This window comes from Athene cunicularia (genome assembly GCF_003259725.1).
Source record: "Athene cunicularia isolate RWA chromosome 4 unlocalized genomic scaffold, athCun1 chr4_part1, whole genome shotgun sequence".
Classification (NCBI taxonomy): domain Eukaryota; kingdom Metazoa; phylum Chordata; class Aves; order Strigiformes; family Strigidae; genus Athene; species Athene cunicularia.
The window spans coordinates 21,650,090-21,673,500 of record NW_020799098.1 but is presented as its reverse complement, the minus strand read 5'-3'; the positions used below and the strand labels follow the sequence as shown (position 1 = coordinate 21,673,500).

At 34.5% G+C, this 23,411-nt stretch overlaps 1 protein-coding gene across 1 annotated transcript in view; it reads right to left on the bottom strand.

Moving 5' to 3' along the window:
• Positions 1-320: 320 nt before the first annotated feature.
• The window catches only part of PCDH7 (protocadherin 7), a 298,562-nt gene continuing 275,471 nt past the window's right edge, over positions 321-23,411 (bottom strand). Inside the window, exon 3 of the mRNA XM_026846931.1 lies at positions 321-5,350. Coding sequence (XP_026702732.1) covers positions 4,971-5,350 — 380 coding nt within the window. The 3' untranslated portion in view covers positions 321-4,970. The remainder of the gene's footprint in view (positions 5,351-23,411) is intronic.

Below are 23,411 nucleotides of genomic sequence, written 5' to 3'. Positions count from 1 at the left end.
CAGGCAGAGAAAGAAATTTGCAATGTAAAGTTTATTAAAAAAAAAAAAAAGTTCCGGCCAACTTATATTCACAAAAATCAAAGCCTAATCTGTAACTAAGGTAAAAAGGTAGAAACAGCACTTTCTGTGGTGTTCAGAGGGAAATTGTACACAATGATTTGCAAGGTCTCTGTAGCAATACTGTATTTTGTAGAAAACAACAGGAAGGAGGGTGAGTTCTAACCTTTGATCCCTCTCTCCACAAACGTATTTTGCACATATTACAACTGATGTAAATCCCAAATTAATGGCTGATTTAGAACTTGCTTTTTTTTTTAAACAAACAAACAAACAAACAAAAAGCAGTGTGTGATCCAGACAGCTAAGGAATAAACTCTTTCTGCTTCTTAGATGTTTCTTCTTGAGAAGGGTTTGTTCTTGATCTGTAGTTATGCTGAGATGGATAATTTGATTCACAGCTAGAAAGAACTGGAGGTTTTTTTACTTTACATTTTGTTCTGAAATGCTGCATTAATTGTGTTGTTCTTTTCAGCATATATGCTTCACTGACACTAGGATTTGTTAATATTTTTAAACTTCTCGGAAAAAATAGCAACCTTGCTGATAATTAGAAAATTGTCATTTCATAATGGAAATACCTGAGCTTTTCCTTAAGATTATTCTTAAGTAAATTGTTGGGTTTGTTGTTCCCCTGAATATGAAAGTTTTAAACACACCTTAATAAGAAGCCCTTTTGAACAGTAATCAGAAACAACTGCTATCATTACAAGTACTTTATTTCTACCACAAAAATAGCTGTATGCTGTCCTGAGTGACAATAATCTTTATTGAATGTCACTCTGCAGACAGGTAAAACTTCAGCTGTATCAGCAGCTGAAGATGTAGCCACTTACAAAGGCAATTTCATCTTTGCCATGCAAAATATAGGTTAAATATGCAAACTAGCATGTGATTTCATCCAGTAAAAGTGGAATAGCCTGTCAGAGAAAGTACACTGGCAAATGGGCAACCAGTTGAACATGTTATATTTTAATTTGCAGAGACAAAAATGACAAGCAATTTATTTACATAAAACTGTACAAAAGCAAATTAAATTATGTAAATATTTCATAAATAGAGGTGGACTTGCGCTTAATACATTTTGCCATGTTTAGCATAGTTGCGTGCATAGTGACTCATAATAAACAATGATAAATTTTTCTCTGCTTCACTATCAACATCCAAGTTGCAGAACAATAGTCAATGATTATTATTACAAACAGATCGTACCACACTGAATGCAAGTGCTTTAAAATTTAGGAAAAAGTTGTCTGAAAACATACCCCAGGTAGCTGGTGAATGTTGTCTTCTTCCTTGTGTTTATGCTCTTCAGTCAGTAATACAACTTAACTGATGGACTTTTATTTCTATTGCTATTTCATCTGCTTCATTCCTTAAGGAAACACTCTATATATGTACCAATGAAACAAAAGGAAAAGTATTTTGTTGTTCATGTTCCTTGCAAGTGGTGGTGATGTCTGGATTTATGGCAAGGTCTTTAACAATATTCTTTGTTTTCCTGAATGACAACTTCCTAGGGTAACCTTTCAGCCAATCATTTCAATCCCATTTAAGTTCTTCCCCCACATAAAAATAATGTTTAACTTTTTTTCCTGAAACTCAGGCAGCAGGCCAGTCAGAAACCATATTGAATAAACATAATGGATCTGAGATCCAGAATGAGCATTAGATTTTAGATCAAAGCTATTGAATTTTCTAATACATATAAAGTTATATATTAACGCATCAATCTATAAAGGTGCCCTAATGGTAAAATACATGCAAAGCTCATTTGAGTTTCCCATGGAAGGAAATAAAAGGATGATTTCTATACTGTACAACTGAAATGTGATGATGGCTAAAGCAATTAAGAAAATTAATCTTCAATTTTCCTGGCAACATGAACTGGTGACACCTTGCTAGATAACTATAATATAGACTGATCATAGTTTTCCAGGCAGCAGAATTAAAAACAAATTAAAACAATCCCAAACTCCACAAAAATAGTAATAAAAAAAATACTCGAGACCTACTTAAACCACAGCCTTGTATTAATAATGCTTAAGACTGGTCCATTAACTGAGTTTGGCAAAAGGCTTGTTTTTAAATATATTATTTATAATTTCTCAGAAAATAAACACAGGTAAATATACAGGTTCAAAAAAGTTGGGAATAGCCCCTTATCCCTCAGTGTCCAAACCCAACTACCACTTTACCATAATAATAGGTATAAAAGGCACAGTTGCATATTTTGCATTCACCCTAATTATTTTTTATAGTTTTATTTGTTTATTTTTATACAAAAACACTCTATTTATGGAGTGGCACCAGTTTTAACCTATTTCAAATAAAGAGGAATAATACAAACACAAAATATATTTGTGTGTCATGCCAGGTCAGAAGAGTAATCAGCACATTAATAGTGGCTAGTTCCACCAGAATTACTGTGAATACTTACAGTAGATAGAATTTTTTAAAAAATCTTTCACACCCATTTTAGATCTAAGGAGATGCACACAAGTAAAGTATTTAATGACTGTCTTATGTGGTGCAAAAATTGGTGAGTGACTGCTGATCCTTTTAATCTGAAGGTCTTCTATGACCTGTATTATTAGCCTTGTAGAAAAAGGGTCTAAGAATATATGGAACCAAGCTACTAACTTTTTGTGTGTGTCTGTGTAATATTAAATAAAATCTTATTAAAGGAAATTCTGTTGAACATTCGTCTTATGCAATTGTGTATTCTGTTGAAACGTGCAAGAAAAATGTGTATACATTACATAAGCATTTTTAGAAGCATTTTTAAACAGGTACTTACAGATTATACAAAGCAGTAACTGCTGTATGCAGTCTCATAACAAAGTACTAGTTTGCATCTCTCCATATTACTTAAATAATTAAACATAAAAATGTTCAATCATTATTAATCTTTGATATTTTCTTTCTAAAATGTGCCCATTCATCGTAACTGCTATACACCAATGTTACTTGAAGAAAGTAAACTCAGGAGAACAAAATGGCCAATTATGGCACATCCCACTATATGAAGAAGTGATTTCAAAAGATAAATGTGATGAGTTTTATTGATTTACCAACCTCTACATTAGGCTGTTTAAGGTTATTTCTATGCAATTCTTCATAGCAAGAAACTACCCAAAGCTACATTGTGTCTACAGTATACTAAAGAGCCATCTAGTCATGCCTTAACGCCAGGTTAAACAGCCAGGGATTTGAATGCTTTCCTCCTTGAGCTGTCCTTGCTGTGTTGTTTGATTGTCGCTCTCATCTGAATGTCTGAGCTCAGTCTGTCATTATTACTACAGCATCAGCTACAAAGCAACTGGTTGAAGTTCTGCATGTTTTGTTGCTTTTATTGCACAAAAATCTGTTTAATTTCCTCTTCCTGTCAAGAAGCGTTCACCTTGAGAATTGTTACAGCCCAGAGCTCTTGCATATCACAGTAGCTTGGACTCCTTTTGACTCGCCTTCGCCTGCTAGGTGAGTATCATACCACTGTTTATCACAGTACCATTTTCTACCTAGCCTAAATATTCTGAGTCTTGACATCATTTAGTATTGCACTTCTCTTGGTTTTAATGCACTTGTGTTTCAAGAAAACCTTCATTATATCCTTGACATAATTGAAGCAATTGGTAATCTGCAACACTGATGACAAAAGACCTAGCAATCACTCCTTACACTCTGGAAAGAAGGTTTTGTATTTGACTTGTAATATTCTCTTGTCACTGCATCATCCGATTGTTCACCCTTTCCACCCTACCAAGCATTCTCATTAACACAGCCTCCTATCGCTACTCTTCACTTTTAATTTTGATCTTAAAATTTCCCTGGAACTGGCATATGCAGCATATCATATGCAGCATCTGCTGCAACATATCATGTCATTACAAAAAACCCCACATCAGTTCCTTTGGGCATTCAACTGAATGGAAAAAAAAAAAAAAAAAGTCATCTGGGCTTGTGAAGTATGCTGCTGTGCAAAATGTAACTGAAGGTGTGTTGTGAGTACATGTGTGGTTTTGTGAATATATTGGTTTTCTAAGCCAAGCCCCGATACTTAGCAGTTCCCCTGATCCATTGTGTGATCTTTGGCCTTTTTGTTATTACGATCTTTCCAGCTAGATGTTAGTCTTGCCCAAAATAATGATTTCAACAGTTTATCATTACTATCCTACAGTATATGTGTTACTAATTGTGTTTACGTTGCAGTAATCATTACAGAGAAAGAGAGAGAAGGAGAGAGACACAGCAAGAACACATTTGTTCTATGGATAAAACAGAACCAGAGTTCATGAATCATAGGAAAGTATGCCATGTTTCTGACTTCAGTCCCAGGCTGAATGTATTTCTGTTGCTTCCAGCCTCAGATGAGAGGTGAGAATATTAAAGCTGTGGTCTTCACAAAGTGCCTATTAATGATTATTCCTTTATATTTATCTCTATAACTGTATGGTTTCTGAAGGATTGTCCCTGGTGGGGATCAGCAATATTCAGATGATGCTTTGAATACATTTTCCCTGACCTGTTATCCTCAACAAGCCAGATGACAATCAAACAAAATGAGTGGCTTAACTCATGCTTCTGCAGAGGGGAAAAAACAGTGTGTTGTATTCTTTTCAATCAAGCTCGTTACTATGGGAGGAATTTGCAACTGTAGATTTAGGAAAATAAAAATCAGTGAGGGAGAATTAGACATGCAAGTAACAACATTTTCTACATTGTACATTATAGTCAGGCAGACAGGATAATTAAATGCCTGCTATGGAGGCAGAAGTGGCAGGCGGATCTTTTGTCTCTTTGGTGGCCCCCTCTTTTTAGTTTCTTATTTTTTGTTAAAATTGTTTTGATTTTAAGACTTTTGCCCCTTTTCTTTCTTAGAATATGAAAGAGCTTGGTTGCTGCTTTTTAACCTACAGGTAAACTTCTCTTCTAGTTAGAGTATTGACAGGAGATGGCTTGTATTCCCCTGTCTGTGTAAGGGGGATATCCTCTGGATTGCCTTCTTCATTTTTGCTGAAACTAGCCGCACTGAAGGTCTCATAGGATGAGGTCAACTTTTTGTTAAGGAGGTTTCTGTTGCGATCACCCATGAGGGAGGCTTCTCCATTGGCCAGCTTTTCCTGACTGCCCCGTTCATCAACAGGCATGAAAGTGGAGAGTTTTGGCTGGCTCTTCTGCTTTCTTTCAGGAGAAGTGCGAACTGGCATCCAGCAGGAGTCCGAGTGGCCATATTCATCACACTCTCGGGTACACTTCCCTGTCAGGGCTACATCTGGTAGAGGCCTTGAATCTGAAAGTAAAATAGAGTTGTCTTTACAAATGAAGAATATTGCAATGACTTCCAGTGAAACTGAGAATCTTTAAATTCACAAAAGGTATTTTTAAAAGTCTTTGTAAGAATGTTGCCATAAAAACCACAGTAATAGGGTTGTTTGGGGTTTTTTTTGGGTTTTTTTTGTTTGTTTGTTTTTTTACACTGTATATGCCCATAGGCAACAAACATCTGTACAGATCATCAACCTCAAGAACTGAAAAATAAGACTGTTAAGCCACTTCCTGTGCTTGTAAATCAATCTCAAAAGCATTTGGCATTAGGTACTGAATGAATATTGATGTCTAAAAGAATCAAACAAGCACTTAATTCCATACTGTCAATTTTCTTGAAATTATTAAAAATACCTTTCCTTGAATTTTTTTAAAAGAATGCTTAGAATTTATATAAAAGGAACCCAAGGCCCTGCACCCTGCAAATACTTATGAACACACTTAAATGCCCTGCGAGTGAGCAGCTCTGTTATTGATAATGAGACTCAATTTGTACATCATGTAAACCTCTACTTGTATTTCTGACAATTGGGCATTCATTGTTAGTACACAGTATGTTACATTAATCGTACAATCAGTGATTAGTAGGACCATACAAAAACCCTGCTATTGGTTATAAACTTAACCTACCATGTACGGATAAAGCAGTTCTGCATGTTGTGTGTGCATGTGGAGGGACAGGGAGAATGAGTGCTGCCTGAATAGATGCACTGTTTTAAATGTCACTTGTGTTAGAATGTGTCCTGTTCCAGATCACTGTGTCTAAGCTTTCTAGCTACAGTACTTGTAAGAGCTTTCACTGAAAACTAGCAAAGTTCAGGAGACTGTAGGATTGTCTCTACCTGATAAAAACACAGGTAGTTTTTAAGATTTGAATTTGGATACTTGCATTACAACTGAATTAAAAAAACCTACCTCAACTCTTTTAAACACTAGGTAAGATTCTGAAACTTTTAATCAGTTATACTGTACTTTATGGTCTACAAGAAATAACTGGAACAGCCTACAAAGTAATAACATGATTTTCAAACAAAGTTGACAAGGAACATAAATCAACAAGTAAATTAGCTTTTCCAGTTTATTGTATATGACTTTCGTATGAGTTATTTGATGAAAGTTTTCAGTTTCTTTTATAACAAATCAATTAGCTTTAAAAGGACCAAGGAGCTTCAACATGGAAACATAGTCAGGCACTTCATATGGGCTGTGGCAACTTTCTACCTTTCCACTACAACACCCAAATTCATGCGAATAGTAATTTTACCAGTAATAACCTATGCCTTATAAAATAATTTTCAAAGGCCTATTCAGCCTTCATTTTGTTATTTCTATTTTGTCTATTTTTTGTTTGATTTTTGGATGCCAGATGACCCCTCTCAAACAGTGCCAATTCCAACTGTGAAATATTTTTCAATTCATAAAGACCACTGCTGAGGTTTAAAAAGAAAAAAAGCAACTAACAAATCCTTTGCACCATCCAGAATAAACTGTTTTAATTTAAAATATTTACAACAGGTGCTTGGAGAGCAAGCATTTTTCATTTCAGCATCTGTGGATTTACTCCTGATAAAACTGTAAAAGCTCTTGAAAGTCAGATTTATGTTTATCCTGTCCTGATAATTTTCATGCATTTCAACATTCATTTAATTAGTAATTGCACTATTGTAAAGCATCTGCATATTATTTATTATTAAAAGTTGTCAAAATTTTTATAAAATCTATATGTATTCTAAATACAGTGTAATATTCCATATATCAATATGTGACTGTTTTTAATGAGGAAAACAGCACTGATGTCTAGATAATGGAGTAACTCTGTAACCAAGATGTGTAAGGCCTGGAGGAGGGAACTGAGTGTTGTTTTTTTGTTTTTTTGTTTTTTTTTTTTCCCATTTGTACTTTTTAAAGCTTTTGCACTTAGACTCAGCCATGATTCCCACATTTTTTTCTATGAAGAATTCAAAGACTATAGACAGTTATCAGCCTATCAATTTTCAGATGACTGTGTTCTGCAGATATAGACAAAAGATGGGGACTGTAACAGGAAAATTCTCCATTTGTCAGCTAAATCTAGTATTATTCTGGCACTTCTTAAACGTAAGAAGCATAATTACATGCTGAGCTGCACCTGATGTGCTTTGATTTTTAAATAGACAAACCTTCTTCATATTTTTACAACGGGGCAAATTCCCTTCCCATCTAAATCTCAATAAACTCTTCAAACAGCACCTTATTTCCAGATAATGACCATTAAACATTATGCTTGCTACCAGTATTTCAATTATGACTTTGGAAGAGCCTTAGCAACTGCTTATCAAGGCAATGTGTCTGAACTTTTTTTATAACATAGGAGTATGTGTTTCTCAAAAAGGGATTTTTTGTTGTTGCAGTGTTCATTTATTTTCCAGATTGAAACTGTAAATGTCTTCTTATACTGATGGTTTCTTTTTAGTGCAAACAAATCTTGAGCCAGCATTACTTGGGTTGATAAAAATCCTTCCCCCACTAATGGTCCTTGAATCATGCAGTTGAAAATTCAGCATTTTACATTGTAGTGCATCCGTTATTTACTTCTGGACAAATATTAGAGTTCCTTACTGCAAAGGATAAGGACTTGTACAATTCAGCCTTATAGCATCGTTTTATGAAGCAACCACCTCTAAGAAAAGCATGTGGCTGACACACCCTGTTGGAGAACTTTGATCTCTTTTGTGGGTGTGAAGATAGAGACACTAGCAGGATAATACTAACCCAAATAGTACCCTGACAGGCGACTCCCAAGCCCATCACAGTGGCCATCAGCCCATCAAAAGTCCATCTTCCCAGGCTCATAGGAGCACAGGTGTGTATAGTGACAGATAGGAACCCAAATCAAGAACTCAGGAGGAACAACCACCTTGTTCACACTCTCCTAGGGTTATGCCTAACAGAGCCATCAGCCCCATTGTCCAGGCATGAAACTCATCACCATGAGTCCTTGGCAGCTGGTCTGCAGATCACTTTTCTGCCTAACAGAGGGATTGCTGCCTAGGTATGTAGGACACATTATGGAATATGGGGGAAAAGCATTTTGGGATGGCACAGGATTTATTATGCAATGTTTAGGGGAGAACCCAAAGCAAGGTCAAGGGAGGGTTTTAGATGGCTTTGGGAGGAACACGAATGGGAAAATAGGGAGATAGTGGGATAAAAGGGTCAGTCACGTGTAAATAGTTTGCTGGCTAATAAGTTTGTCTGCTTGTGCTCTGTGCCTGATCAGCACCATCTGTCCTATCTTTTTATTAATTTCCTTTCTAACTCCTGAGTATGGGCTGTCTATTATGTGTGCATCTACATGTATACATATGTGCATGTTCACTCTCACTAATGGACTTCCATCCTGTCCAGCCAAAGAGGGAAACAGAATGAGGTCACTGGTGCTGTCTGTATTCCTGTGAAAGCTCTGAGTGTGATCTTTGTGGGCAATTGTGTATATATTTGGTGCATGTGTGTGCTCTGTGCATGTACCTACTGGGAATGCATCTTCATCTTTGCTACTGGTTAGACCTAGGGACATGAAAAAGCAGCAGCAGCCTCGCCTCCCTCAGGCTCTCAGAGCCAGCGTGATATATTTCCCTCTAAAACACCCTTCAGTTAATATTTGGCACATACAGTTAATGTAGCCTTCTACTCCACTGCTTTCTTGCATATGTTCTAAGAGCTTGAATCAGTACAGCATTGAAGCACACATTTAATCTAAAATGTTTTGAAACCTTTTGCATTTTAACTGCTGTTCTGTTTAAAAGGTGGACATAACTTCAACATTTGGTGGGGTAGGAAGCAACACAGGGAAGGAGAGAACAGTGTGTGTGTGTGTGTGTGTGTGTGTGTTATATTAGAAGATCATTAAAACATCCAGTGCTGTCAGGACTAAACTATTACCACTACCTAAAGTAGTCAGTTAAGGAAAAGTTGAGTACTTTCTATACACTGCAGTAGATCACAGAGATTTAACCTTCATTTTGAATAAAGTAACACACCACTTCAGCTCCCAAGTTAAATAATACAACTGTATTTTTGCTACTTCCCTGAACAGATTGACTCTCTTTTGCAGAGTAGTGGCTTTATGCTTCTGTTTTTAAGTTATCTAGCCCATGAAGTTGTGAAAAATTTCTGAATTTGAAAACAAACAAAAAATCAATTTTGTCCTCTAGCACAATCTACATCCAAATGTATCTGTCTCTAAGTGACGCACTTTTTAAAATATTTCTCATTTTAGAAGTTAAACACTAGTAACAACCACACTGCTACCTGACAAGCCTAATGGAATATGACACAGCAAAGAATTTGTCAGCACAACTGGTAAATCATCAAGGAAGCATACAAAAGATTTCTACCACAGTTACACACCTGGAAATTGACTGAAATAGGTGCTTAAAATCCTTGTTATTAACAAACAAATTTTATCGCAATGTTAATTAGTGAGAAAGTAAACCCGGAGGGATGATATTTCTTGTCATACAGAAATTTGTAGATTTAGGGTTAGGTTTTAACTGTTTATATGCAACTACTCAGATTTAAGCTTTATTTGCATAAAATTATCTTCAAAGTTACAATGGAAGATAGCATTTAAACTGTTTTCAAATATATCCTCTTATGGTGTGTCTACATCAGAACTATGTATTTCTTGGCTATTTACAAAGCCACCGTAAACACACTCCCTAGAATGCAGATATTTAGACAACTTTTTAGGTATACATGCAAATTTAAAAAGTGAATATTTTTAATGAAGACTTCACTTGCAACTGCTTAGACTTAAGCTTAAAAAAAAAATATTGGAGAACACTAATTTACAGTATCTCACATTTTCTCTTTGTATCTGATATAAGCTTCCACCAGTTTCTAAAGTTAGCTGATAACTATAACTTAAAAAAAACCCCAAACCCTTTATCATTAATCCAACAGATCTTTAAACATTTATGGCTAATTTCTGCAATGGTAATAGCTTATATTTTCCATAAAACTTTGCATGCAAATGGATTGAGTTATTTATATGTATGTTCATGTTTCTGCTGATTGTAGCTGACTCTTGCTTTAGGGCTGGAAGGATTGCTTGTTATCAAAAAAGGAATCTACCATGGCAGTGTGGAGAGGGGAAATATGATGCTCTATATCCAGTTTAAAGCCAAAAAATTAACAACTAAAATATTCCAACTAAGTAATTTTCCATTATTTTCTCTTCCCATTCCTTACCAAAGGTCAACATATTTCATCAAGTACAGAGAAAGTATTATGAACGCAGTAGTCAAGCTATGTGCTTTTTTTTTTTTTTTTTTTTTAACATACTCACTCTAGCTCTTCTCCACACATTTTTTAACAAGCAGTTTTCTATTTTATACAAACCCAGATTTTGCAAACTACACGCAAAGCCTGTGGTAACAACAGACTCTGGATGTACCTTAGTTGCTAAAAGCTCTGTTCCACTTGTCCCTGGACTTTGAAAACCCTCTGCAGCAATACTGACATCCTATCTAGATAAGTAACTTGAATATTCCCAGAAGTCCCAGAAAGAACTCTGTGCCCAGGAAGCATTCTGAGCTGTGGACCTTTTATTAGAGAAGTTACAGTACAGTGCTACAGCAGTACTTCTGTAACCATGCAGATTGGTCCGCAGGATATGAGGACTCACTAGCAGATGGATTCTAAATAGTATCTGATTAATCAATGACTACATGCAGTTTTTGCTGCCTTTTCCCATTGATGGGCCCATAACATCCCTGCATGGTTCCAGTTACTGGGAACCTGTAAAGAATGCCTGGGCAGTAGTTCCAGGCTATTGTGAAAAAAGAAAAAGGAATAGGAGCTGTCATACAGTAATGATAGAGACTGTGGTTTAGATGAGCCACTTTTCATCCCACTTTTTATTGCACTCTGTACACAAATATAGTATATTCAGAGGACCATCCAAAATTCAAGAGAAACATCAGTAAGACTGTAATTAAACAGGAGTCCATTTACATAGCTTTTATATTAAACGGTTGTCTGTTTTATGAGCTGTGTGACTGGAGACACGCTAGAATTCTTAAAGCCTAACAAGGATTAAATACATGATCAGAGAACAATAATGCAGAAAACAGCTGAGAGGGTGCATATTGTAGAAAATCACTGTTTAAGAGGGGAAAAAAACCCTAAACTATAGTGATACACAGCTACAGTAGTACTGTCTTTGAAATTCCTGCATCCTAATTGCAGTAATTCAGGAACTGCTCCCCAGTTAGTTCTGTGGCATATTCTGACATGCCAAGACTATTAAAATACTTAAACATGTTTGAAGGCATCAGCACTTTCTTTCTCTGCACCTTAGGCTAAATACAGTTAAACAGCAATTGAACATATCTCAAGAAGCATTTAGTGCCCCAGGGCTTGGACTGCTGTCATTCTGAATGTGGCATTATCACATACTGCAGAGATAGTGCATGCCATCTCTAAAACTGAATAAAGTCAAACACAAATGCACCGTTTGAGATATGCCAACTGCACTGAAGTAATGAATACATTAATTGCTTTTGGACTTAGAATAATTTCATGTATATCATGCCCAATTCTGAAATTCTCTTCAGTGCTTAAGAAAATATTTCAGAATACAGAAAGGATTACATGTACATTGATTGAATGATTAATACTGTGAGAGGAGGTATGATAGAAGGATATAAAAGAACAAATTTTAAACCTTATTATTCTTTTGTTATACTAGGAAAAAGGAACACAGAATGAAACTTTGTGTTTTCAATAATTTACTCGAAAAATAGTAAAATAAAAGTATCCCTTAAATAATTAAGAACATCAAGACTGACTTCTGTAACATGTCAAAAGTCCAAGAAACCGAAGTGGAATTGTCAAAGCAAACATGAGATACTATATAGTCCTCTCCCAATAAAACTAATAAAAATAAAACAAACAAATAAAGAAATACCATAAGAAAATAGAAAGTAGCTGATTAACATCTGAAAAAAGCTCATGCTAGATGACTGAAAGCAAGTTAACCAGAAGAGAAGGCAGCTGAAGGAGCAAATAGCATTTTTCATGTACCTAAAAGGCAAGAGGGCACTAAAGCAAAAGTGGGAACATGTTTTGCATGTCCATAGTGGAAAGTACCAGAAGTAATGGCTTGATTGGAACAATGAGAAATCAGGTTAGAAATTAGAAAAAAAAAAATGAGACCAAAGGTTGTGATGGAAGGTTATAGAGTCTTCATCACTGGGAGGGTTTTATGAATGTCTAGAAAATGTCCTCTCAAGGGTATTATAAACGTGGCTAATTCTACCTTAGGAAAGCAAGGATGCACCAAATGACCTCTACAGGTTCCCTTCAGCTCTGCAATTCTGTTAATACAAGTACTAACATTTATGTATTTTGGCCTCAGTCCAATCCTTAAATGTTTTTTGATTAATATTCTTGACTTGTTCAGTAACAAATCAACCTTAGAATTTGGATTTATGTTGAACTAAAAGTCCATTTTAGAATGACATCCTCCTTAAAATTTTATGTTAATTACAAACAAAAAAACCCAAAACGCTTGGGCCATTTAAGACAAGTGTTAATCAAAGGAATACATAAAAAGAAAGTAATGCTATTAAAAAAAAAAAACAAACCACAAAACAAAAAAAAGCCAACACCCAACAACCCACTCTCAGGTTCCAACGTGATAACCTAAGATTTGTAAAATTTTCTTTTCTGAGTCCCAACACATCCATTCCATTTTACAGTTTCATCAAGAAGGTAAAGACTGAATACTGCTTCCACCTGTAGTGGTGCAAAACAAATATCATGCCTCTGAAGTCCATTAAACCTGAAACTGTTATAAGAGAGACTCTGTAAAGAATAAAATTTCAACAGTGTTTACTTCTTATATGAAATTTTGGTTTTGTTTAGCTTACATAATACCTGCCTCTGCTTTAGGGAGGAACAGAATCAAATAGGATAAAGAGTGTATAAGATTGTGATGTATTTCTTCTGTTTAATTAATCAGACTATACCAGACTATATAGATTTTTAACATGACTCAGACATGTTACCAAAGAAATATTACCAAAGCAATAAAATTCCTGGCTTAGATTCCATGGTTATTTCTATCACTATTGCCTCCAGCAGGTTATGGTACAATATTCTTTATCTGTTCCTCTAATTATAGAATAACTCCATAAAATCTTTCTTACCTAAAAATTATTGTACCAGCTCTTGTAACATTGCATCTTTGATATTCAAGGAATTTCAGTATTTCACAATTGTCTTAAAGACTATTTATATATAAAACATACCTATGGCTTTTTTTTTTTTTTTTTTAAACACTAAAAACCTAGTACTCTTCCAGGCCCATATTATACTAATCAGTTGGTTGTCAGTGGGGAAACACAATACAGGTTGCATACAATATTATGTGTAAGTGAAATCAAATTCTACAGACATAATTCTAGACAAATATTAATTTTAAACCCTGATTACATTATAATATAAAAGAAAGCACATTAGAAACATACAGTTTTCCGTTGTTTAAGTTGTATTTATCCTGTAGTTCAGACTTTATTATTTAATTTCATTCACAAAACCAATTTCATATATATGTAATGAGGACTAAGAAGTATCAGTTTATGTGATACCAGTGGCGAGTACTGTACAAAATACACCATGCTGGGCTTAAATTCCCTATATTTTAATTTTCTAGACTTGCATGTAATTGCTACAAGACTCCTTGTAATCCTGTTAAATCCTTTGATAGCCTGATTTACTTTTATCACTGAAATGGCAAGATATCCTTCAGAAAAGTAGGACTTACTATGGCTTCCTGAAGTAACACAGACATTAAGATGTAGGAAAATTTTAAGCTGTCTAATTGTTCTGCCAATCTGATGCTAAAGTATTAATCTGTCACTGTGTCAAATTACATACCTTTATTTTTTTTTAGTAAGAAGTGTCAGTGCTTAACAAACTCTGAGTTGAAACAATTCGTGGAGCAATTAGAATGTCAGCTCTCCTAAAGATTACTTAAGAAAATTCTGAATCAGGGCTCAAAAGTCAACATAATTTCCTTGATACTCATGTCAAAGTGATGGGACTGCAGGAGTTCTAAGGGAACAGAGTAGCTAACAGCCATTATTGGCTCATCTCAGCTGTATACTGTGCCTCCCCTTTAATTTTTTTATTGATTATAGGGATTTAATAATGTATTTTCTTAATCGTGAATGGACACCAGGTAGTAAACCAGTGTTCTTGCCACAGAAGAGAAAACAAGGTTATAGGATTTCTCCTCATCTCCAATTTATGCCTATATCTCATTCAAAAGGCAACTCCTTTTTGGAGATACTCCAGGTAATGTTTTCTAGGGAATATTAATGAATTCATTGTTTCCATTTAGAAACTAAAAGCACAATCCCAAAAGACATTCAGTGTCATTAGATCTCATGGATATCTTACATGGATCTCAGAGGATATCCAGAATCAATAATGAAAGTTGAACATACAGAAAAAAACAGTGATGACAGCTGCAAGTTTGTTTTTAATATTTGTTGAAACAATATAAAAATGCACGAGATATGACTAACATTTATGCTCAAAGGATGACTAATTAAAAAGGCACACCCCCCCTCCACGCATGGCTGCTTAATGGTTTATCACAAGTAAAGTTGGGGGGGACGGGACACAACAACCAAACAAACAGCAAAACTGAACCGCTTGTGAATATGGACAAGAGCTCAAACTAAAACGAAGTCCTGGTTGAATTCTTCAGTTTAAGAACTGACTTTAAGGGAGAATACTGATATTCTGTCATATTTTTCAGTGAGTTACTTTTTCCTTACAGAATCCTTCTGCCACATGAGATAGTAACTTGAACTGATTATCTTGATAAAACCACTGCATTCTGAAAATGCTTCATACAGTTCTATTTCATGCAGCAACATATTGATGGATTCTGGACCTTATTTCATTCTCATATATTAAAAAACATATATATAACAACCTATATTAAATAGTAGTACTGTTTTCATAAAAGGGAATTACTCATGTTCCCAAGAGGTTTCTGTGTGACTCATGTAATGTTTATTTTGTTACAAGTCATAGACCCTCGAAGGTTAAACTGGAACAGTAACAGTAAAATGTGCTGAAACTGTACTAATTTATATTATGTTATTTTCAAATGGAGGGAAGAAGAAAGTTCTCCATGCTCTGCATGAAAATGATCATTTAAATAACGTAGAGCTCAGCATGAAGCAGAAACAAATAACTTGTGACTACTTGTCTTTTTAGTAGCTGTCAAGAGGAAGTTGTAAGAAGAAATATAGCAATTGTGAAGGATCCATTTAACCTTTTATGTCACATAAAGGGAACCTTATCCCACACAATAGAAAATAATCCTAATCTGTTCATATCATACATGTTTCTCTCACAAATACACATATAAATTTGTAGTTTTACTTATTTAATCCTATTAGTAAGCTTTGGGATACAGAACCAAATTTAATTCAATTCAGTGAATTGAAAAGTATGAAGAGTGCATTTTCATACCTTCAGCAGAAGATCTACATGACACAAGACTAAATGAATTTTAAAAGCAGAAATAAAAAAACATTGATTATTGCATGAATGCATGTTTTTCCTGTTTGTGTAAGTATACTCCAGAAGAAATGGGGTAAATTTTACAAAATATAGTACTCATCTTCATTAATCATGAAGCACAGCAGAAGTATAAAATCATAAAAATCAGGTAGAAATGGTAATACTTCCACCTGTCACAGGGGAAGGAAATGATTTACTGATTAACTAGTTACAGACTCTTGTCATTTATTCCATGTCAGTTGCATGAGCCATAGTGTCACCCTGGTCTTGGATCAACTATTTTGCAACCCTCAACTTTTCCTAGAAGAGATAAAATCTACCCCAGAATTAATCCATCTAAGTCTGCATTTTTCTTATAAGTGCTGGTACTTTCTCACTGAGATAATGCAGGGGAGGGAGAGTGTTTGGCTTGTTTTTGTTTTAGAGTATGTGGAAAAGTCTTCACACCTCAGAAAATGTAGGGACAAATACAAGACAAATACAGTAAAATAATTAATCTCTCAGTGTGTTTTGTGTGCTGCTCAAAGGGATTTTTTTCATTATTTTTTTTATTGATTTTTCAGCTGTGCGTGCAGATTACAGCTAGTGAATTAATTACAAACATCAGCTCAGAATGGTTACATACTTATGACAGATTCATCTGGGTTGCAGTCCATTAATAATTAAGTATTAACCACAGCCCTAATTCCCCTTGTTCATGTACAGTAGATAGACTGTAATCATACACATGAATCAGAGGGATGTTATACTAAAAGAGATTAGAGTATCACGGTCTATCTCACTGTAGAATTGAAAAGGATGATGATTTTTTATATATACTAGTAGAAAATATAGAAGAAGGTTCAATAGCTTCAATGAAACAAAACAGAGAAGTCAAAAAAATCAAGTTTTACTTGCAAAGTCTAAGCCTGTCAGAAATAGCAGTCTCAATCCATGTGAGATGAGGAATCTAATGGATCCTGTAGTTGTGTCATAGTTTTTTTGATCCCTGCCCTTGACCATAAGCATACTACAGTGTTTCATTCACCCAGTAGTTATAGGAGGTAAAGAAACAGAATTTTACTTTACAAATAGAACTCTGTCTTGATAAAATTTAAAGGCAAGATTAGACTTGAAAAAGGATGTCTAAGCATATTAGTAATGATCTGTCTTTCTCATCCCTGAGATGAAAGTATTTGCTTGCTTCTCCAGCTACCAGGTAACATTTCTTCAGATTTCCTAAGCCACTTACTCGAGTAGACAGTTGAGAATATCCCTCTAAAGATTTCTTGAGGTATTCCTCCAAAATATCTAAAATATTTCCTAGCACCAAAGTAAAAAATTGAATAATTTTTGTCAGCAGTAACTCCAGTGAAAGTACTCTTCAATGAATCCATACTTTTGGTTTAAGATTTTTTAATATTGCAATTTATCCACTATTTTGTTTTGCAGCACATTAAAACTAGTCAGTATGCTTTTGTTTAGCTTGGTTGCCAAAGCGTATACCCACATCCATAGAATTTTAAACCTTAGAAAATACTTCATTGTTCCTCAGCTTGTGATGTTTCCAGACTTCTTAAGAAGTGCAGTACCCATACTTTGGACTATTATTTCATAGCCAACATCTACTTTTTCAGGAATGAATCAGATAATCTCCATCTTTTTCACTCATTTGAATATCAAGAAGATTCTTACATTATTAGTTTATGCTTTCACTCAGACTCCAGTAAAACTGACAAAAGATTTGAAACTGGACAATGTTAAGCTTTCTCCACTTGCAATGCATGGCTAAGTTCTTGACAAGAGGTAGGAAAAAACCCTGATTATATCTGCTAGGTTAGCATAAAACCCAGTTAAGTAAAATTTATTAACAGGAAGGTTAAACACTTTTTTTTTTTTAAGAGTACATATACTGAAGGAAATTAAGATATTATTGTACTAAATGTATTGACTACAATATAGGAAAATAAAATAATTCTCTTTATTCCCAGTGTAAACTCAGTCTTTTCTGCTAAACTACCCAATATCAGTTGCAGTGGTCATAATCACTTAGCAGCTTGTTTCTTTTTAAAATCTGAACAAGACAGAAAACTAGTGCTTAAAGGGTCAAATATAGGAGTTGGGCAGCATAAAGTAGTAAAAGAGGAAAACAAGTTTACAAAACTGAACCAGACAGAAAAATACAAATCTATAAATTTCATCTGACTTGAAAGACAATTATTGTTAAGCAAGAAGGAGTAATTCGGTATTTTGGCAGTTATTATTTCAGACAGGTTTTCAATAAACTGTTATTTCCTTTTAGTAAATGGTCATTGCCTACTATTGCTCTCACAATGTATCATGGATAGATCATACGGTACATACTTTGTGCAGGCATCTTCTTTCCAGGCCATTCAGAATGTGGTTTCCCAAATTAAAAATATTCAGTAGAAAATTGTTCTCTGCACAGTGTTTTAGTCTCTGGCTCCTTTCTGAGATCATAATAGAGATGCCAGTTGGGATTGTGGTTCTTGTGAATATAAAGCATTGTACACTGGAGTATAACTAATTTATTCAAATAGTAGATTCACTCTAAGATGGTACAATTGGTTTCTACTTGGGTCAACTCTGAAGCTGCAACTCAAGGCAAAAATATTGTGTGCACAATTATCGGTCACCTGAGACACCATAGTCAGAAGATTGAATTATTTTCCTGGAATAATTCAAAGAGAATGGCACACTTATACAAGAGCTAAATGAAGTCCTACCAGAAACTGGGCATCACACTTGGATATTTCAGGTCCTTATGTAAGAGTGAGCAGCAGAGAGCTGATGAGCATTTTTCATACCCCTTTGTAAAGAGCCCCTCTGATAGTGATCCATTAAATTAGGCCTAGACTATAGGATAAACTCAGTCCAGAGTGGTGGACACCAGTGATTTATTCATGAAACTTACACTTCAAGTTAATTAATTTAATTGTACTGGTAAAGTATGGCCATATACAGATATATTCTATTTCTAATCAGAGATGAGTGGCTGGCTAAACAAAGTTGAAAATTATGTTTTGAGTGATACAGATAGAAAGTAACCGAAAAAATTAACATGCTGTCAAAACATTTTGACAAAAAAATACTTATCAGCATTAAAATTAACATTGATTTTATTCTGCTCTGTATGAAGGAAAATTTTATTAGACTATTTAGGTATACTAGCAAATCTTTGTCCCACCAGATATGTTAAAACTTGCTAAACATGTAACAGTGCAATAAACAGCTAAACAAACTCTTGGTGCATGCTTTACCCTATCACAGATATGAAGTGGAATTGCAAATATCTTGAATGTTATTAAACTTAATTTGTGCTGCTGCATAAGTATTTTATGGCATTTTTCTCTGTTTCTCTTTACTGATGCTTTTAGTCACTGAAACTAAGGAGCTACAGAAAGATCAAAATTAACAGCAAAACTGAATCAGGGCTTCTCGTGCCAATGAAATAATGAAAAACAGCACTGTTCTTACAGCAAGAATAATTAATATAAATAGACAAAAGACTCTGAACAGCTATTGGGAGAAAGAGAATAAAGCATCCATTTCAAGAAAAAATTCTTTTCCTGCCATCACAGATAGCTTTGTGAACTGGATAAATTAGGATGCCCTTTAAAAAATTTTCATGCTTCAAGAAATGTCTGTGAGAGACAGGTCTCCCTTATTTTCCTTTAAGGGATCACACTTAATTTTACTTGTATTTTCTACACCTTTATTTCTCATGTCAACCATTCCCAAATAAAATCTGTTATCTTTGACATAGGTTAATACTTAATATGAATGCTTTTCCTCCCTGGATTTATTGTCACAAACACACATATCCCTATCTCCCTACAAAGAACACTAGCAGGGTGCAAGCACCATGGGAATAATTTACAGTGGATAATAAATATTTGCCCAAGTCTTCTATGTGTTCTAAAACTAAATCCATAAGTAAATGTGTAACTGCATAAAAGTAATTTACAAGAATAGCTGTGTATGGAGACTATATACAAAGAAAGATTAAAGAAACAAGTTTCTTTCCTTTTACGACTGATAGCATGTACTAAATCCACAAGTTTAAAAGTCATTGGAGAGATGCAGCATCAGATAAATTCCAAAAGATTATATAATTTTTGTCTGTCACTAAGTGATTCTATGGACTTAATGTATTTTACACCACAACTGTTTGAAACTCAGTAGAGAAATATTCTGCCTCTAGTTGAAACTTTTTGAAAAATAATTATATCTTCTTCTGGAATAATAAAGTAGCAATCTGTTACAGCACTTAATCTCATCATTCTATAAAAGAACAATTCTTGTTAATTTGTAATATTTTTATTTATAGGGATGTTTTAATCTAAATTAAGATTTACAGAAATAACTTGGCAAATTTTAAGAGGTAACACTGATGGAAGAAACAGGAGATCAGGAATAAAATTTCATTACTAATCCACAAAACGCAAGCATCATTTAACTTATCTGTTGTTAGATTCTCTCATTTATTGTATGTCAGTCTAAGAAAACTTGTCTAACTGCAGGCATCTTTTATTCTACAAAACAAATCTTATACAGCTTTCTATAATATTCTATATTTTGAAAACTTCTTTAGGAATTTTTGAGACCTCAGCTACACAAGCTTTGCCAGAGGACTGATCACTGGCTCTAAGTATAAATGTCTGGGAGAATTTCTCACTGGTTCAGTTTTACCTAATTTATCTTTCAGGGAAAGGTAAAATACACCTAAGGCATAGCTTTCACAAGATGCACTAAATCATTAGCACATAACATTTAGAACTCCAGTCAATCCAACTTAAATTTCTAAAAAGCACAAATATTTTGCATATAGAGAGACTGACCACATACTGCTTTGACATCCTTTGAATCTGATATTTCAGCCATCAATGAGAACTGCAAACTCGAAGTAATCAACTAGACATAGTGGGATGCCACAAATCTGAAGGAAATGTAGTGTGATTCCAATCTGTTCCAAAAGATAGCAACTGACAATTTCAGTTGAACAGAAAGGAAAGATTAGGTCTCTTGAGATGTATGGGTTTTGCATGTTAACTATTATAAAGCAGATGAAGAATTACGCAACTTCAAACTCTTTGTTAAGACACAGAATCACAGAATCATCTAGGTTGGAAAGGACCTTGAAGATCATCTAGTCCAACCATTAAACATATTGACACCAATAAATTATTCAAATAATAGATAACTTCTGTGTCCAAAAAAGAGAACAGATCTTCTTCAAACCAGTAAAGACAGTACCGAAATATTTGACTGCATCTCTACCATGTTACAAAGGCAGAGATAGTAAAACACTATGATAGGAAGTACAATCTAAAGATTTGTTTGTTCCTAGTCTGTCATAAATACTGTATAATATATTTTTCATCTCAAAAGTGTAAAGCTGCTCAGCAAGGCTGCTCAGCTGCATTGTGTGTTTTTCTGACTGATGAGCTTTAGGTCAAGTGGAACTCTTTAGAGGAAAACGAAGATTGCTCCTTTCTTAACATCAACCCTACATGCTTAGCTGAGAAGCTCAGAGAGGGACCTGTGCCCCTGCCTCCAAAAGTCTTAATTTATAGGTGATGGAAATAGACTTGAAGGAGATTGTAGAGTTTATTTCATATAGGAAACCACTGAAGGTTGTTTGAATAAATAGTCTGGAAGGAAAGGATGTCAAAGAGGACTAGTAAGATGCATTTTCAGACCTTTATATTCTGTGTCACTTAGAAGTTCTTTGTTTTCATTCTTAAAAAAATCTTCATCTTAATACTCAGTGACCTGATAAAATAAGGCTTTGGAGAATAGGATGCTTCTAGCATATCTTGGTGTGTTACCTTACACTGCAAGACTGAACCAAGCAGTCCACCAAACAAAAACATAAACAAAGGAATATTAGGAAATCAACAAGTACTAATTTATGAAGAGATCACATGAAAAATGAAGCTGAAGCTACCTGTGGAGCCATACCAGCTTTGCTTTACCTAAGGTTACACCCCTAAAAGTTTACTAACCTATAAACTTAGTCTGATGAAACAAAATAAATTCTGGCCTGATTCACAAAACTTCTGTTCTGACATTGCAGTGATGTTAGTATAAGGTTCAAAAGGTTGACTGTAATAGAAACTCAACCAAATTCTTATGAAGCAATATTGCAGATAACTCAGTATATAATTTGTAGGAAAAAGTAATTTGTGTGAAAACAAACGCCTGCTATAATATATCATTTCTAGTTTACAGATATTATGTTTCACCCTATTAAACATACAAATTGCAAGTTATATATGCCTACTTGCTGGTGGAACACATGGACTATAGAAGGGCATTGTATCATATGAAGTTACAGAAGGAAAAAGAACAAAACTAAAGTTTACAGTATGGAAAAACTTCTTTTAAGTAATTAAGACTACTTTTCACAAATTTTATTGGTCTGCTGTGAAAGTAAAATACAAATAGCGTGATTGTGTATTACATGTAATGTTTTACTTTGAACTTTCCTCTGTCCTATTAGGATATTGTCAGGTGGTTTTTGGTTTGGGAGATTTTGTTTGATTTTTTTTTTTTCTTGAAGAACAACAAAAGAAGGTTAAAAAGAACATAAGAGGCATTCATGCTTATAAAGTTTGTCTACCCATTAAAAAAAAAAAAAAAGACAATCATTAAAGTTTAAAGGAAATCAACTCTTACCCATACAAGAGATAAGCAAGTATAATAAAATTTCTGTAGAGTTTTGAATAGCCATCCCAGACAGTAAACCTTACTTACACCAAACAGTATAATTACCTCCTTCATGCTTAATATTCTGTTGTTCATCAAGTGAAATGCAAAACAAGCTAACTCCAGGTAGTTCTGCCAATCTAGCTTAGAAGAAAAGTATTGTCAATAACTATAGGTCATCTTATATAAAGAAAATCTATCAGGTATCCAACACATCAAAGCACTTGCTCTGCAGTTCTACTTTCTGTTCTTAACTATGAGGTTATTCTCTCCAGGAAGCAGTTCTAAGAGAATTGAAACCTTTTAAAGGCTATAAACATCAGAAGAATTCTGCCTCATACATTCTGAAATGCTGAATACCTTAACACCTCACAACTTGTAACAGACACATACCCAAACCTTTTCTAGGTAGAGAGACTTATTTGAAAACATGGCCTTCCATAATAACTTCCTAAATTAATTGCTCACTACTAGTAACTGCAGAGTCTTGAGTTAAACAGGAAAACAGTCTTTTATTGACCAAATGCAATTTGAATTGTGAAAAGGTATGTTTTCTAATGCAAAGGTATAATTTTCTAACACCTAACTAAAAGACACATTTTGAATTTCCCATATTGTAAATTCTGGGAAATAATGTTATAAGTGGAAGTAAAAGGAACTATGCATTTTATTGTCACATGAAAAACTTGTCTGGAAATGTTTAGATATGGAGAGAAGTGTTTCAA